Source organism: Protopterus annectens, chromosome 12.part0, assembly GCF_019279795.1.
Source record: "Protopterus annectens isolate FY-2018-M chromosome 12.part0, PAN1.0, whole genome shotgun sequence".
NCBI lineage: Eukaryota > Metazoa > Chordata > Ceratodontiformes > Protopteridae > Protopterus > Protopterus annectens.
In genome coordinates, this window is record NC_056746.1 from 1131188911 (window position 1) to 1131206191 (window position 17281).

Below are 17281 nucleotides of genomic sequence, written 5' to 3' on the forward strand. Positions count from 1 at the left end.
AATATGGTAAAGAATTTGTCTTGAAGATGTAAGACAGTACTGATCATAAAAAGCATGATTTCAGCATCCCAGTTTCAGTTTTGTGAGACAAGTTGTCGTCTTCTGGCTGTTCTAATTAGGGGTCGTCACAGCTGATCATCTGTTTCCATTTTTTTTTCATTTCAATTTCATTTCAGTTTTGCGAAGCAAGTACTGGTGACAATCCACAGTGGAAAGGTGAGAATTCAGGCTATTAATGTTTTGCAAGGATCTGTACTTTAATGAGTTTTGTGAGATTAGTTTTGGGAGAAATTTTGTACTCTCCATCTATTTTGAAAACAGTGGGATGGTGAACAACTAAACAGAGGTGGTGAATAGTACTGAAGGAAATATTATAGGGCTTGTTGGACATTAGTAGGACTATCAGTGGCAACTTGATTTCAGATGTGGGCTCCTGAGTAATTTAAAGACCTGGATCAGCTAGGAATTCATTGCTGTCATTTGAGAACTGCAGAAGGTTACAGTGGGACAGTGGATTATAAGAGATGGTCATATGACACGGTCAGAAAAAGTACATATGAGATAAAAAGGTGACAGTAATGGTAACAAAAGTAAAAAACACCTTTGGAGTCTTGAATGCAAATGTATGAGTTAATAAGCTTCTGATATAGGAATGCAAAACTGTGCTACTTCTGCTGCATACTTTGCAAAAAGAACTGGAGAGAAAAAAAAAAAAGTATTACAAAAACCGTGAAGCAGGGCATTTTTTTCTCTCCGAGGTGGAGTTAATTGCATAGTAAGAGATGGTGGCAGGCAAAGCTTCCCACTCTGCTGTTTATTTCCTATGTCAAATGGAATTTACATCATCTCTGCCAGGCTGTGTATTCCTACCCAAGTAACATCCTTGATGAAAATCAACTGACAGCTGTGCAACTATGACAGCAGTCCACATATGAATAAGTATTTCTGTCAAAAAACATGAGTAGGTGAAAAATATCTGAAGGAATACAATATGCAGGTTTGAAAAACTAGCACTTTTTTGTGGCTATACACTGCCTACTGTTACACTGCAAACTGGGGTTCTAGCAGTTCATCTTTTCAGAAAATGGTATTACATGTGTGATGCACATACAGTAAAAAATTTACTGGCATATGAAAAAATTACTGGCATATAAGATCATAGGAGATTACTAGGCTATTGACCTAGAGGTTATTTTAAGCCTAGCCATTTCATCCCAATGTAATACCACACAAATGCTAGTGAATATCCAAGATTGCATTTAGTGATCACTGCCCATGTCCAAGAGGGCTGTGTGTGTGCTATCCCCAGTAAGAATTTATGGTGCCCCATCCACTTGTTCAGGTTCCTCTCTAACAGTGTCATAGAAGTGCTCTGTTTCACATGAATTGGTAGAATGTTCCAAAGATGCAGCAGACGTGGGGAGATAAATCTGTCCCTCCAGCATGTCCTATTTAAGTTTCAGGTCATATTTTGGCCCCTGGAATGGGCTGCAATAGTCCTATTTGATTTACAGATATGCAGCAAGTTCATTAGGTTTGGGTCTTGGGATTGCTCTGTAGGTCAGGCACAAGTCTCCCCTAAGAAGTCTATATGATACACAGTACAGTGACAAAGACTTCAGTCCATCTGTGTAAGGCGCATGCTATTGCCCCTTGATCATCTCTGTTAGAAACCTCTGCGGTCTTTCCAATTGCTACAGGTGCTTTGTACGGTACATGCCGAATGGGGAGTTACTCAATTATGGGCTGGATAAGTGCTGAGTATAGAGGGGTTATAACCACTTTTGCTCTTGAGGCGATGCCTTTACTAATCAAGTGTGCTACGCAGACATATGGAAGAGTTAAGGTTGCAGTTAACTTGTGATCCCAGGTCCCTTACCCTCTGCAGATACTTAGGGTACTGTTGTTGATTTGGTAGTGTGAGGGGACATTGTTTGTGCCAAAGGGAATGATGATGCATTTTCTTTGCATTCACTGAGACTCTGACTAATACACCAGTTGTTGGGTCTGTGTGAAACCCCTCCTGGAGTATACGGACATCATTTGGGGATTCAATGATTGCACCTAGTTTGCAGTCATCTGCAAACTTGGTCAGCCACAATCCCTTAGTTTTGACCTGACCTTCTCAGAGGTATATACTAAACAGTAGGGGGGCCCAGCACTGACTTCTGTGGTACCCCCACTGGTAACAGGTCTGCTGGTTGATGTGGAGTCACCAACTTTGATAGTGTGTGTCTGGTTTGTGAGCCAGTTGGCAACCCATCTTACAATGAAGGGGTTTACATTCAGTCTGCTACGTTTATCGGCAATGCCTGAATGTGACATTGTCGAAAGTCCTTGCCAAGTCGAGGTATGTTGTGTGCACAGATTTGCCCTCGTCAATGGCCCTGGTCACATTTTCAAAGAAACCCACCAGATTTAGCAGGAAGGATCTGCCCCTGACAAAGCCAAATTGTGTAGGATTCAGGGTTTGGAGGTCACCTATGTCTTTATTTATGAGGTCCATAATGATACGTTCAATGGCCTTACAGATGAGGATGGTCAGGCTTATGGGTTTGTAATTCCCTGGGTCTGTTGCTAGGCCACCTTTGTGGAGGGGAATAACTGCTGCTGTTCTCCATTCCAAAAGAACAAAGCCTGTGGTTAGGCTATGACTGAAAAGGGTACATAATGGTGATGCTAATTTATGTTTTAGCTTGTTTAGAAGACAGCCTGGGATGTCGTCTGGTCCCACAGAGGCTGTGTTTTTTGCTTTGGACAAAGCTTTGAAGATCTGCTCTTCAAATAAGTAGAGTGTGTGGGGAGGGGGGGTCCTTCGGGAAGTTTTGTGATGTTAGAAGGGGAAAAGGGAGGGAAATTTTCACCAATCTGCTAGCAGGTTTGCTATCTCTGTGGGGTCAGTGTGTGTGATGCCATTGGTCACTAGTTCTGTACATGCTTGGGTACTACTTTTTAGGCTATGTACATAGCTGTAAAAGGCGTTATGGCTATCCTTGGCTGTACTTGCTAAGTTTCTCTCAAAGGAGTTCTTAGAGGATTTGACAAATTGTCTTATTTGCCTGTTGAGGCTGAGGTGGGTGCTTTTCCATTGTTGGGGCCTTGCCTTTGTTTTTTTTTCGACAGCAACTTTTTGCATTTATTGTAAAGTTTGTTGATGCTCCATCTTTACCATGGCAGCTTGTTTTTACTTGGGGCCCTGACTTTGATTCTTCCTGGTACAGCTGTGTTTATACACTTATGCAAGTGACTGTACAGATCTTTAGTTTAAGCTTTGGCGTCGTTACCACTTCCAGCTTGGGGTGAGGCTTAAAATGCATTTATACCTTCACCTATGAGGGCACTGTTTGCCTTGGTGAAGATTTTTAGTCTGATTTCACCCTTTGTGAGTTCCGGTGCTAGTACCAGCTCGAAGGTGACTGGTCTGTGGTCAGTTTTAAAATTGAATTAGATCTCACCCCTTAGGAGTTATGTGGTTTTAAAACTCCTACTACACCGTTCAATGGTGAAAGTGAGGAAGATCAGGCTTTTAAAAGCAGGTGGGTTGCGGCAGCCCACAAGTGTGCCATTGAACAGGTTAAGATTCTTGTTGAATGTGATTTGGTAAAACAGCGCCATTTAAAAGATTAAGTGCAATCTGTATGCTCTGAACTGAATTCACAATTATCACCTCCAGATCTGATGCATTGTTGAATGAAATTAATAATAAACTTAACTACTATGAGCAGACATAACTGAAAAAAAAAGAAGGCAAAGCTTAAGAGAGATCTTCGTGATTACAGTAGTGGTAAGGCTTTCCTGTGGAAGGTTAAAGTGCATGCTCAGTCTACACATACCACCGGAAGTCAGAAAGACCCAATGACTGTGCCTTTTGCTTCATCTGAAGGTGGTGACACCTTTATGGACTGAGAAAGTGATGGGGGTGTTTATCCTCCATTACTGCCTGTCCAAGATCCATCTGCTCATGAAGAGAGATTTCAGAGGCCCAATAATCGCTCAAATGGATATTAAAATGAGAGAAAGAGAATGAGGCTTGGGCAAGGGTAGCAGAATAATGCTGATGGACAAACAAAACAACATCATAAAAAGTTAGATGACAGTGACTGTGGACTATGTGCTGATGTAAGTTTTTAAGGACAGTAACTCTAATTATTAGTAACTCTAATTATTAATATTTCTGGTTGTGTTTTATCAGAATCTTTAAGAGTCAGTATTGAACTTAGGTTTAAAGTTTGTTCCAACTGATCTTCCTCATTTACAAAATTTAAAGTGTGATATCTTCCTACTGATATGTAAATTGCAGTTGGTATGCTATTTCTCTTAGTCGGACAGAGAATATGAGGAAGTCTGGAAACAGAGAATATGAGGAAGTCTGGAGTTGTATGTTCAAAAGACAGTTTTCATTCTTGTGTCTCTGATATTACTGAGTGGAATGAAGTTGCACAATGCTTACTGTCTACTGGATACCTCTACTATACATGATGAGTTCTTTTATACCTCCATTTGACAATGACATTCTCCAACAATTTTCTGCTACTCTAAATTTCTCTATTGAATCATTAGTAGATTTTTTCTGAAGTTTAAATCTGCTAAGTATAACCTTTCATTTGAACAGCAAGCTCTTAATAGTTAGCAAAAACTGTGAATTGCTAATTAAGCCCTCAGATAAATGTTATGTTGGATACCTCTTCCAGCTAACAAGCCTACCCTTTGCTCAACAATCATGGTACGCTTTCTGGAAGCAGGGAGTCAGCCCAGATGTAGCCATTCAATCACCAGTACAGGTACCAAAAAATACCACCTGCCATCCTACATGGTAGTTTTCAGCACTGTCTCCCCAAGAATACTGCAGTGTGCAGTATAGCATCCAATGTAACTGCAGAGATAACAAAACATTATAAACAAGCACTATTAAACTTCTGTATTACAGCAACTGACAACACGATGATCTCTCCTGATTCCACAACTAAACTTCTTGGTGTTATTATCGATAACAATCTTAACTATGATTGTCAAATCAACAGTACTATAAAAGCAGTTAATAAGAAAATAGGATCCCTGTACAGAATAAAGCCCTTCCTCACACCTGAAGCTAGGACAACCTTAGCCCAAACACACCTTATCTCTACCCTTCTGTATGCCTCCCCCATTTACACTAATCTATCTAAAAGTAACCTTAAGAAACTTACTACATCTTATCACAATATTGCTAGATTTGCCAGCTCATCCCAATTCAGAACCCCCCACTGTCTAAACCTAAAACAATTACACTGGCTGGAACTCCCTAACAAGCTCATTTTTCAACATCTTTTAAAAGCACACAAAATCCTATACCAACCTTCTAAAACACCAGCTCTTTATAACCTCTTGACTCCCTACATGAACCTGAAACAACTACGTTCCTCTGATAAACTACTTGTTAATATTACCAAAACTAATAATTCTGCAGGCAACTGCCTTTTCTCTAACTCAGTAGGTAAAATATGGAACAATCTTCCATCTGACATCTCTTCTTTGTCCACTCTTCAAGAAACAACTATTAAGACATCTTAATAAATTCTGGCTTTGCTCTTGTACCAACCCAGACTAAGCTGTTTGCACCTTACTCTATCATAAACCTTCCTTAACCACTTTGACCCTCCCATCTACCTCAACTCTTCAACTAGCAAAATATCCCTTATCTTTGTAAATATTACTTTATTCACTTTAACATTTCTGACCTTCCTTTTGTATTGCTAAGAGTTAACCTCTAACTTAATCTCTTTCTAATTTAGCCTTTCTAGTTAGTCAAGAACTATAATATAAGTGATTATATAACACATTAGTTCTATGCAATATTTGTAATTGTAAAATTGTTTTTCCCCTGGAGCTTTTCTCCACAGGCCTTTTTTTTTCTAAGTTAGCTTATTTAGTTCATTAAGATCTATAATATATGTGATTACATTTCATTCTTCCCATTGCATATTACACTTGTACTATGTATTATTTGCATTTTGAAAAATTGTTTGTACCTCTGGAGCTTTTCTCCCCGGGCCTCCACTGAAAATGGACATAAATCCAGTTGGACTAGCCCGGTCAACAAATGTAAAATAAAATAAATAAATAAAATAAAACATACGAGGATTTACAGCCCCCTGCTTAATGTTCTTTTTGTAGACAAAATCACTACTCCACCAGCATTAATGAGCGCTGCTCAGACAGAACCACTAGTCCTACATACTTCTGGAAGAGCTGGTCAGTGGATTGCACAGTGCACCTTTAATTACCTTATGTCTGCAGCTCTGAACCTTTCCATACTCAGGATGTCACAACCAGTAGGCAATGGATTACAGTACCAACTACTCAAGACACCCAAACAGCTGTGTTACCATATCCAACAGATACCTTGTGGCTGAATTACCCATTCAGGAAACATTATATTGTTGGCTCACACAGCCAAGCAGCCACCATGGAGCTGGTTCACAAACCTAAGTAGGTGCTGAGAGGCTTTCATCACCCACCAACAGACAGTGCTGCAAATATTCTACTTATTCTAGTGCATTCACTGCATAATTCAGGGATTCTTCTGTAATCAAATGGCAATAAATAAACACTGAATAAATGTGCACAACATATACTGCTTGTGTAGCTAAACACCCATAATGTTCATTCCTTCTGTGTATATCACTGAAACGTCATGGTAGTCCTGCAGTAAAAACTTTTGCTGCATCTTTAAAAAAATGTACCTGAAAATAGACCCTTACTGGCCCATGTTCACCTACTTGTGACCAAATACATAAAACTGAAAAAAAAAAATTGGCCAGCCAACTATCTTTCATGTGCATTTTCATTGCCTTCCACCCTGCCGATTACTTAACTTTTCGTCACTGACGTCAATTTGTAATTAAACAGATCATAAATAAAAGAATGTTACTTGTAGCCAAAAGTGGTTCTTACTTCACACATTTGTAGCTGGAACATTCTTCTTTCTTTTTCAAGTTCCTCTGCGATTTCACCTCCTGACACCTCATTTCGCACCATGCCGTACTGTTTTGCAAGATCTCGCTTTTCCTTCTCAATTTTTGTGCTTAAAAAAACAAACAAATGCGACATCATGACTGTGCAATTTTAAAAGAAAAGGACCATTTTATTGTTCTTACACTGAATAGTTGCTATGCAGTTTGCTACATCATGCCATAATAAAATTATTCATTAAAAAATCCAGACATATGCACTAATGAAACTCTAGTAATACTGTGTAATTCATAAAACAGTGGAATTAATGAGTGCAGTACCAGAGAGCAGTTCAGTTCTACTCAAAGTCAGACACATCTGACACAATGTGGTGTTAAGACTAGCTGCTACCACATCAACAATACAACTTCAGAAACAGACTTGAGGCTATGAGGTGCTAACTGAGGAGGGGATATATTCACTGGCCTCCTATTCTCTTTAGAGGCGCTCACTCTGTGACCCAAGGGGAAAAAATTGGAGAGAATATGTATAGTGTGGCATAATGTCTGTGCACCCTCCAAAAGATGCGAGTATTACTTTTCTGAGGTGGGAGACAATACCCTTTATTTATGGCATACTGTTGCTCCATCTTACTGGGGGGAATCGGGTTATGCATGAGTAAAGGTCTACAACATGACAGAGGCAGGACCAATAGGCAAGAGGCACCACAATAAACAGAACATGCCGGAGGGACAGATTCCTGTCCCAGAGACTTCCCATACTCTGGAACAGACTACCTATCTATATCAAACAAAGCTCCTCATTAGTACTCCAAGAAAAATCTTAATGATTGGATGGGAAATAGGAAATTCACCTGGAGGATCACTTCTGTGGCTCTGCTCGACAGTGGCACAGGAAAATAATTTTCTTGGGTGGCAAAAGCCAGGGTACCTTTTTGGCTGGGCTTGTATAGGCCCTAGCGCCGATAGCCTAGTACCTACCTATGAACCTATGAACAAAAACAGACATGTAAATGCTGTAGGGTCAATGCAGAGTGGCAGTGCAGACTAGTTGGACTTTATGCTGTTTTCCTGTATGAAAACTACTAAAGCTGTCATAACAATAACTCCACTTAGGCTGCATTCTCTAGAAAACTGAGGAATCTAATCCATGATCTGGACCTGCTGACCAGTTTCCTAAAACTGCATGCTGTTCCATCTGTTAACAAATTTGAAACTCAAGAACTACCACCCTATAACTTATGGTGTTTCAGTCAAACTGGTCTCTGATGGGTTTGCCAAAAGCACTGTACGCTACATAGCTTTTTCCTCCTACTAGTGTAACTGTACTAACACAACACTTCTACAGCAACGTTATCACAGTTACAAATTGTGGCAGAAAAGGGTCTAGGAACCAGACCACCAATGCAGTTAAATTTAAAATAAAATACATACATAACGTATCTCAAATCAACTGTCTCTGGAGATAATGTGTCATTCAAGCAAACAGTAATACAGTTTTATGCATGTTGATGTACAGAAAGTGGTAACGTTTGCAGGATATGGCACCCATGCATAACAAGGGACTCTAAATAACTTGCATCAGTGAAATATAAAGCTCCAGGAGGCAGCTGTGCTCTTCCTCACATACTAGATTTGCAGGATATCACAAACATTATTTTATTTATGCCACAGGAGCGAACAAAAAGCCAGCACTTCTCTATTTTATTTAGTGCTTACCTTTAGCTTGTACATACAGACAGCTACAAGTTTCCACAGCAAGAATCATAGCTTGTCCATTATGGAGAACCACATTTAATCTGCCATTAGTTGTAAACCGTGGAGTGTTGCTGGTGACAAGACAAAACGCACACTACTTCAAGCAGCTATACATACCGTGTCTGCATGGTTTTGAAAACTTTTCTAGCATGCTTAAAAGCTTACTCAAACCTCATGGGGAAAGGTTTTATACAATATGTTAAGTTGCCACTGCCTGCCTTTTCACAACGACAAAAGGCCAGATTCATTAACACCTAACACTATGTGTATACCATTCTGAGTGAAAAGACAACACAAGCATACCTCCCCCCACCTTCTTCCTTCTAATTTTAGTTTTCCTACTGATTTTCTTGCAACCTAAAATATTGAGGGGATTCATAAAGGTTACCACAATGTGCAGACTACAGTACAAAAATGTGGTAGGGATGTTCTTGAATGCAGATCATTTACACTTAGTGTAGGCATTCATGAATCCAGTCTACACATACACTATACATATCTTTTTTTTTTTTTTTTTTTTTTATACAACTAAACTCACTAACTTTCCAGATAAAGATTATAAGACATGAAAAACTCACAATTTACTTTCATAGTCCTTCCATGCTTTATCAAATGGCCTTTTCAGATCCTGCAGAGAAACAAAAAACAGAACAGTGCACACTATTAAACAGAGTAAACTAAAAACATTTATAAACGTAAACAAACAAATACTGGGGGTACTCTTCAATGAAACCATACATCATGAAGCTACCTTTATCGAACTAAAGAAAATTAGTACTGGCCACAAGCCACCAATTTTAGATACGATTATTAATATGTTAAGACAGTACAGTTTTGTACCTACCATAAATGTAGATGTTCGAGTGCTAATACAGCTGCAGTCATAACAGATGGGTTCTCCTGCCGTCAGGCGGGTCCTCGGTCGGCCGAATTCCAAAGTCTAGGTCCAGCGTCGGTTGTCGTCGCTTCTTCCCTGACGTCAGTGCGACAGGGGTATATAAAAGAAACAGCCGACGCCATTTTCTTCAGTTTTTCTTGCCCCAGATGTCAGGTGCCCCCAGAAGGAAGGCAATACATAAATTTATATAATAAAGCAATGCAATATAATCAAAATACAGTAGTTGCAAGCAAATACACCATAAAAGAATACCCCAATCAGGATGTATGTGGAGGTGTTTGCCAATAGGCCTGTCCCAAGAGGGGAAGGAGGGAGGGAAACCTGGAGTGCAGCTGTATTAGCACTCTAACATCTACATTTATGGTAGGTACAAAACTGTACTATGTTCATCGTGCATACAGCTGCAGTCATAATAGATGGGTAGAATCCCAAAGCTAAGAAAGGGGTGGTAGGCACTAGGTGGAACTAGGAGGAGCCAGGATGCCCTGCAAGACTGCAGTGGCAAAGCCTGCTCTAGTTTTGGAGTATAATGGTAGGTGGTAGTGCTTAGAGAAGGTATGCACAGAACTCCAAGTGGCTGCTTCCAAAATATCTTTGGTAGGAACACCTCTGAGGAAAGCTGCGGAGGTAGCTGTGGCCCTTGTGGAGTGAGATCTGATGCCTGTAGGTACAGTTTTGCCATGAAAAGAATAGCAAAAGCGTATGCAGTGGGCTATCCATTTTGAGATTGTTTGGAAATTGGCTTTCCTTGAGCTCCTACAGCATAGGACACAAAGGGCTGTTCTGATTTTCTGAAAGGCTTTGTTCTGTCCAAATAACACAGTTGTCTGTGGATGTCCAAGGAATGTAGTAATCTTTCCCCTTTGTTTTGAGGGTTAGGATAAAAGGTAGGTAAGTGTATGGCCTGATTCAAAGCTACCCTGGATACCACTTTAGGCATAAAGGACGGGTTGGTTCGTAAGGAAACTCTGTCCTGATGGAAGATTATAAAAGGCTGCACAGCTATGAGAGCTTGTAGTTCTGAAACTCTACGAGCTGAGGTAATAGCCAGAAGGAAAGCTGTTTTCCAGGATAAATATTGCAAATCTGATGAGGTAGCTGGCTCAAAGGGAGGCAAGGTCAGTTTTTCCAGAATGAAGTTGAGATCCCAAGCAGGTATTGGTTGTTTCCTTGGGGGTCTTAGATTCTTAGCCCCTCTGAGGAACTGTCTTAAGAGAGGGTGAGAGAATAAGGGTGGATCAGTGTTGTATTCTGCAGAAATGGCTGAGGCATGGATTTTGATGGAGGAGAATGAAAGTCCACTGCTTAGCAGCTCAGCTAGATACTGTAGTATTTGAGGTAAATTCAGTTTTCCAGGATCCTGACCCTTTTTCTCATTCCAGACACAAAACCGTTTCCATTTTGCGGAGTAAGCTTTTCTAGTTGATGGCCTTCTAGCCCCCAAAATAACATCCTGCACCTCCTTGGAGAGTATCTGTTGTGATGCTAAGGAATCTTCCATGCGGTTAGATTGAGAGTTTTTAGCTGGCTGTGAAGAGTTTTGAAGCTGTGCTGAGTCAGGAGAATAGGTATTAGAGGCAGGGGCCATGGTGGGGAATGCGTCAGGCTCCTCAGGAGTGGGTACCAGTGTTGTCTTGGCCAGTCTGGAGCAATGAGAATCATCTTTGGTCTGTCTGTTCTGGTTTTCAATAGAACTTTGGGCAGCAGAGGAAGAGGTGGGAAGGCATAAACTGTCATTGCTGTCCAACTGAAAGAGAGAGCGTCCACTCTCCAGGCCTTTGGATGGAAAATCCTTGAGCAGAATTTTGTCAATTGGTGATTTTTGTGGGAGGCAAAGAGATCTATGTCTGGCCTTCCCCATGCTTGGATTATTTCTGTAAAAATTTTTGGATGCAACCTCCATTCGTGTGGATCTGTCATATTCCTGCTTAGATTGTCTGCCAGCGTGTTTTCCTTGCCTGGCAAGTACTGTGCTTGAAGTTCGATTTGTAATTCCAGGGCCATGTTCCAAAGTGACATGGTCAGCCTGCACAGGTGGTATGAATGGGTTCCTCCCTGTTTATGTACCACATTACTGTGGTGTTGTCTGTCCTTATCAATAGTTGATCTGGATGCAGAAGGTCTTTGAAAGCTGTAATAGCATTTGTTACTGCTAGCATTTCCTTTTGATTGATGTGAAGGTGCTTTTCTTTTTGGGACCATTTGCCCTGAATGCACCGATCTGCCATGTGCGCCCCCCCAGGCGTAGTCCGAGGCGTCTGTTGTGATGACTTGATTTGTTTGAGGCTTGCTGAATGGGAGACCTGTGTTTGTTTGGCATGCTTGAGCCCACCACAGAAATTCCTTTTGTAGACATGGAATTAGTGGTATTATTGTTTCCAAACTGTGGCTGTGTTGAGACCATAGGTTTTTCAGGTACCACTGAAGTTTCTTCATATGCAGCTTTGCACATGGGATTAGTAAGATGCAAGATGCCATGAATCCCAGAGCCTGCAGGATTTTCCTTGCAGTCAGCCTGTTGTAATTTGCTAGTTCTTTGAAGTATTGAGTTAGTTGCCCCTGCTTCTCTGGCGTGAGGTAGGCCATCTGGGTGTTTGTGTCCAAGTTGGCACCCAGGGAAATTATTTTCTGAGAGGGTATTAGTCTTGATTTATTTTTGTTGACTGTGTATCCCAGAGAATTCAACAACCTTATCACAAAAGCCAGATGTTTCAGAAGAATGTGCTTGCTTTCCGCTTGGATCAGGCAGTCGTCCAAATATGGGTATATCTGTATCCCTTGAAGTCTGCAGTAGGCAATTACTGATGCCAGGTATTTCGTGAATACTCTGGGCGCAGTAGATAAGCCAAAGGGCAATGCAGAGAATTGATAATGGGTTGAACCTGCAAGAAATCTGAGGTATCTTCTGCAATTTTGTCTGATTGGGACATGCAGGTATGCCTCCTTGAGGTCCAATGTTACCAGCCAAGACTCCTTGCCCAGAATGGAAAGAAGCTGCTGTAATGTGAGCATCTTGAATTTTGGTACGATTAAAAAAGTGTTTAGGATGGATAGGTCCAATATAGGTCTGCAATCTTTTCCCTTCCTTGGTACCAGGAATAGTTTGGAATAAAAACCTTGACCTTGTTCATGCGTAGGTACCTCTTGAATAGCTTTCATGTCTATAAGATCTGTAATTTGTTTTTGTGCCTCTGCCCTTTGATTGTGTGGCAGATTTGGCATGCCTCTAATTTTTGAAAGGGTGTGAAAATAGAATCTGTAGCCTCTGTTTATAATGTCCAGGATCCATTTGTCCTTTGTGACAATATGCCAATTTTTTGAAAATAATGCCAGTTTTCCTCCTAAGGGTGCTGCCATTTGAATCCTGCTTGGCATGCAAAGGGGAAAGTCATTGGGCTTGCTTTCTGAATGATTGTGAGGTATCCTCACCACCTCTTTGTGTAGGAGCTTGCCATTGTCTGCCTCTAAACGATCCTTGGGATTGTCCTCTGCCCCTTGGGCGCCTGTATCTACCTCTCTGGGGTCTGTCCGTGGCTGGAAAGGACCAATTTTTGGAAGGCCAATTTCTACTGAAACGTGGGGGTTGTACCTGTAGAAATTCTTTCACAGTTTGCATTGATTTAGCCTTTTCCTCCATTTTCCTTAATACCTCCTCAGCATTAGCACCAAATAATACATCCTTTTGTAGAGGGGCATCTAGTAGTTTAGCCTTGACATGACCAGGCAAGGTTTGTTCCTTAAGCCAGGCATGTCTACGTATGACTGATCCTGTAACAGCAGCTCTACATGAGGCCTCTAGAGCATCAAAACCACATTGCAAGGTATGCTTACCCACTTGTTCTGCACTATGCATCAAATCCTGCAACTCCTTCAAGTCTGGTTGTTCAGGGTGTGACATTTTACTTTTCAATTGTGATAACAAACTGTTGGTATTTTAGCATATGAAACTGACAGTTTAAGGCCCTCATGGATAAGGTAGCCGAGGTATATACCTTTTTTCCCCACCTTTCTAAGGATCTGGAGTCTCTCGGAAGGTAATGGATTTTTAGCAATGGAGGCCTTAACTCCCTTGGGGCCCTGTGAGATGGTTTCTGGGTCAGCAGCATGGCTTTTGTATAGAAATTGGTGTGAGTCAGGAACCCTGTAGTACCTGTCTGGCTTAACTGGAGCTGGGGGTAGAGAGTCCGGGTTAAGGCAAGCCTCCGAGTAAACATCATCTAGGATGTCCAAGACAGGAGGTATAGCCAAAGGCCTGTGCTGAGGTAGCAAGAGAAATTCCCTGAGCCTTTTCTTTGAATCTGAATAATCTTGGCCTTCCCAGTGGAAGTGTTCCCTTAAGGTATGCAAAGTTTCCCCAAATGAATAATCCTCTGGAGGTGAGACAGAAGGGATGGACTCCTCTGCATCAGAGTCTTCAAAAGGACAGTAAGAATGTTCCTGATCATCAGAGTGTCCCGAAATAATGCAGCCCTGATCAGAGGAGGGGGAATCTTCCTCCACTCTGGGCCTTTTGTCCGGAGGGGGCTCAGAACCTCTGATAAGAGTAATTAAATCTTCAGCCATTTTAAGCATCTGTTTCTTAGGCATGGGGCCTGGAGATGGGCCCTGTGTAGTAGGTCTCTTAGAATGCAAGATTGCTTTAGACTGTGAAAGCCTTGATGGAGAAAGAAGAGGAAGGTCTGAAAACACCTTGAGTGGAGGTGGACCTGTCCACATTCTGAGTTTCAACGCCAGGAGTGGCTTCGGTATCTGTAGTACGGGTGTGGGCCGAGGAGCCTGCGACCTCGGGCACAGGAGACACCGTCAAAGAAGTGTCGTCGGTAGTCAGGGGCTGCGTAGGCGCCTCGCTGAGAACCGGATCACGTGTAGTCGGCTTTGGCATGGTGTCGGTAGAGGCCGCGGACCTCATGTGTCGGTCCTTGTCTTTGCGTTTTTTAGACAAAACCGGAGTCGGAATATCCGACGACATAGTATAGTTAAATGCTTTCCCAAAATAATGCTGGGCGAACTCAGCCCGACGCTTAATAGTGCGTTTGTTGAATGTAGCACAAAAACGACAGACCGAGACGTCGTGGTCTGGGCCCAAACAAGGTATACAGAGGGAATGGAAATCCTTATGCGGTATTTGCTTCCCACAAGAAATACAATTATTAACTTTGTCTGACATCGGTCTGAGGCAAGAAAAGTTTCCCCAACGGGGTACTTAGCTTTTAAGAAGACTTCGGTTTCCAAATTTTCGTAATCTCAGGAGTTGGCCGACCGACACTTGCGAACTGCTTCTGCTTCGGGCACCGCGCGGCAAGAAAGACTGAAGAAAATGTCGTTGGCTGGTTCTTTTATACCCCTGTCGCACTGACGTCAGGGAAGAAGCGACGACAACCGACGCTGGACCTAGACTTTGGAATTCGGCCGACCGAGGACCCGCCTGACGGCAGGAGAACCCATCTGTTATGACTGCAGCTGTATGCACGATGAAAATTGGGGATGATTCAGAATGCTTTGTTTCGTTATTCTTTGTCTTGCAGAAAAGAATGACGACTAAAAGTTGAAGTGGTAACCAGTTAGTTACAGTTTCATGCTTCCCTCATGCTGTAATTATTAGATGACAGCCAACCTAAGTCTAATCTTGGTTAAAATACAAGCATCAACTGCTGAAATTGCAAATGATGTCAAGAAGGTATCTGTATCCAGAGATTAGCCTGTATATAATTCACTTAAAATACACTGAAGTGAATACAGGAAGATGCAGAAAACAATATCCGTGAGCAACAGTTCCTTTCAAAGAATGCCTCAGAGTAACACAAATTCTCCATGATTCCTGCAGTCTCCAGGTTCTAAGTAGTGTTCACACATCTGCCTACTTCCACCTAGTGAATACTCACCTATGAAAGGGAAAACTGTACAGCAGGCCAGTAACAGAGGGCAGCATAATGGTGAACATATTTGTCTTACAGTCAAAGTGCAGGGTTTGATTCTCACACAGGTTAATTCGCTAGACTTAAAATGGCCCACAAGGGCACTTAGCCTAGTACTACTCTATGAACCTATGAAGTAACACTTCAGGCCCACTCTGACAATTCAATGCATAGATTTATAAGGAGGTAGTTACTGTAATGAGGCAGTCACATTTTAAAATTCAGTTTAACATGTTTTCATTATTTAAGTTAAATAATTGTGAGCACGTTATGCTAACAGTGAACACTAATCTAGGGGGATCTAGGACATTTGTTCGTTGACCTGAAAAGATTCTACTTATAAAGAAGCTGAAATATATTTTCAGCATGGGGCAAAGCCCTTCAACACATCAATAGTACAAAATCACCTCAAAAGCTGCTGCGCCTTGCAGAAACAGAAATTCACCCAGTGATATCTAACTATATTTATCCTTTTACTATACTACCTTGATCATTTCACCAAAGGAGGTTTTTAATTCCAGTCCAGTTTTTAAATGACCATTTTAGCCCAAGGCACAAAGAGTCTGCTTTACTCACTTTTGAGTCCTTTTACCCTATTATACATGCTGGTATTTGTGTATTACCCTGAAGTACAATAATATATATTCTGACTTATGTGAACATGCAGACAGGACTTTGTTATTAAAACTGCTTCAGTTATAAATACGTTGCAAAAAAAAAAAAAAAGGCAGAAGACTATCTATTCTATCGGAGTCTGAGTGTATTTAGCTACACCTTTCTAGTCCATTCCCTCCAGGAAGCCATACATTACAAACCACAAATATTTTAATTTCCAAAAATCATTATGTTAAACGATTTTTACATTTTTCATACCAAAATTACATTAACTTCCCATCATTAGTGGATCATACCCCCTCCCCTTTCTAGTCAAATGCAAGCCCATCAGTAGTTGGCTGTATGTTATTAGATCCCATTCCTGTTTCTCGCCTTTTCTAAGAAGGAAAGACAGAAGAGCTCCCTTGGCCCAAGTCAAGCCCCATATTCTCCTCACCATAAAAAACAAATTCTCCTGTTTTAGAAATGTGCCAATGATTATGAACTTCACATTTTCCATATTTTTGCTTAACAAGCTTATTCCGCTACCTTTGGTACTCATGAAATTTTACGTTAGTCTCCTTTATTTTCTCACTAGAACCAAAGTTTACTATCACAGGAGATTATAATCAGTTTTGCTCAAAACAGCAAGTTTTATTTGGCCAGCAGGGAGCAGAAGTTGCATTAAAGAATTAAAAATATGTAGTGTTCCAAAAAATGTGTGCCCACCCAGATACACGCACGTAAACTTTCTTCAGCTCCAAGAGGCAGCAGATTAAGTATACCATGGGCCCTGCGCAGTTTTTAAATCATGGGCCCCCCCACACACTTTTTTTAGATCACATATAAATACACACGCTCTTCTGCATTCACCATCATGACTGTTGTAAACCATAAGACCATTCAAACTACTGTTACAAATGTCTGTACCCATCAGCTACAGCCACTTCACAGTGTATACACATCAAATGTAGTTGTCTGGTTTACACTTCAAAAATTGGGAAAATACAATCTTGTTAAGCACCTTTCCGATGAGTGAAGAATGCTTAATGAGCTCTATGTACCCCTAAATTCTGTTAAAATCTGTTCTCGCACTAGGGATTAACAGCAGACATCACTGGCCAGCAAAGAACAGAAGTAGAAGATAAATAATCTTTGTGAGCGGT

General features: G+C 41.2%; 1 protein-coding gene across 1 annotated transcript in view; it reads right to left on the reverse strand.

Moving 5' to 3' along the window:
- Positions 1-17281, reverse strand: part of LOC122816264 (arf-GAP with SH3 domain, ANK repeat and PH domain-containing protein 2-like) — a 1594524-nt gene that overhangs the window by 956882 nt on the left and 620361 nt on the right. The window contains exons 5-6 of the mRNA XM_044089001.1: positions 9287-9336; positions 6934-7063 (exon numbers count right to left, since the gene is read on the reverse strand). Coding sequence (XP_043944936.1) covers positions 6934-7063; positions 9287-9336 — 180 coding nt within the window. The remainder of the gene's footprint in view (positions 1-6933; positions 7064-9286; positions 9337-17281) is intronic.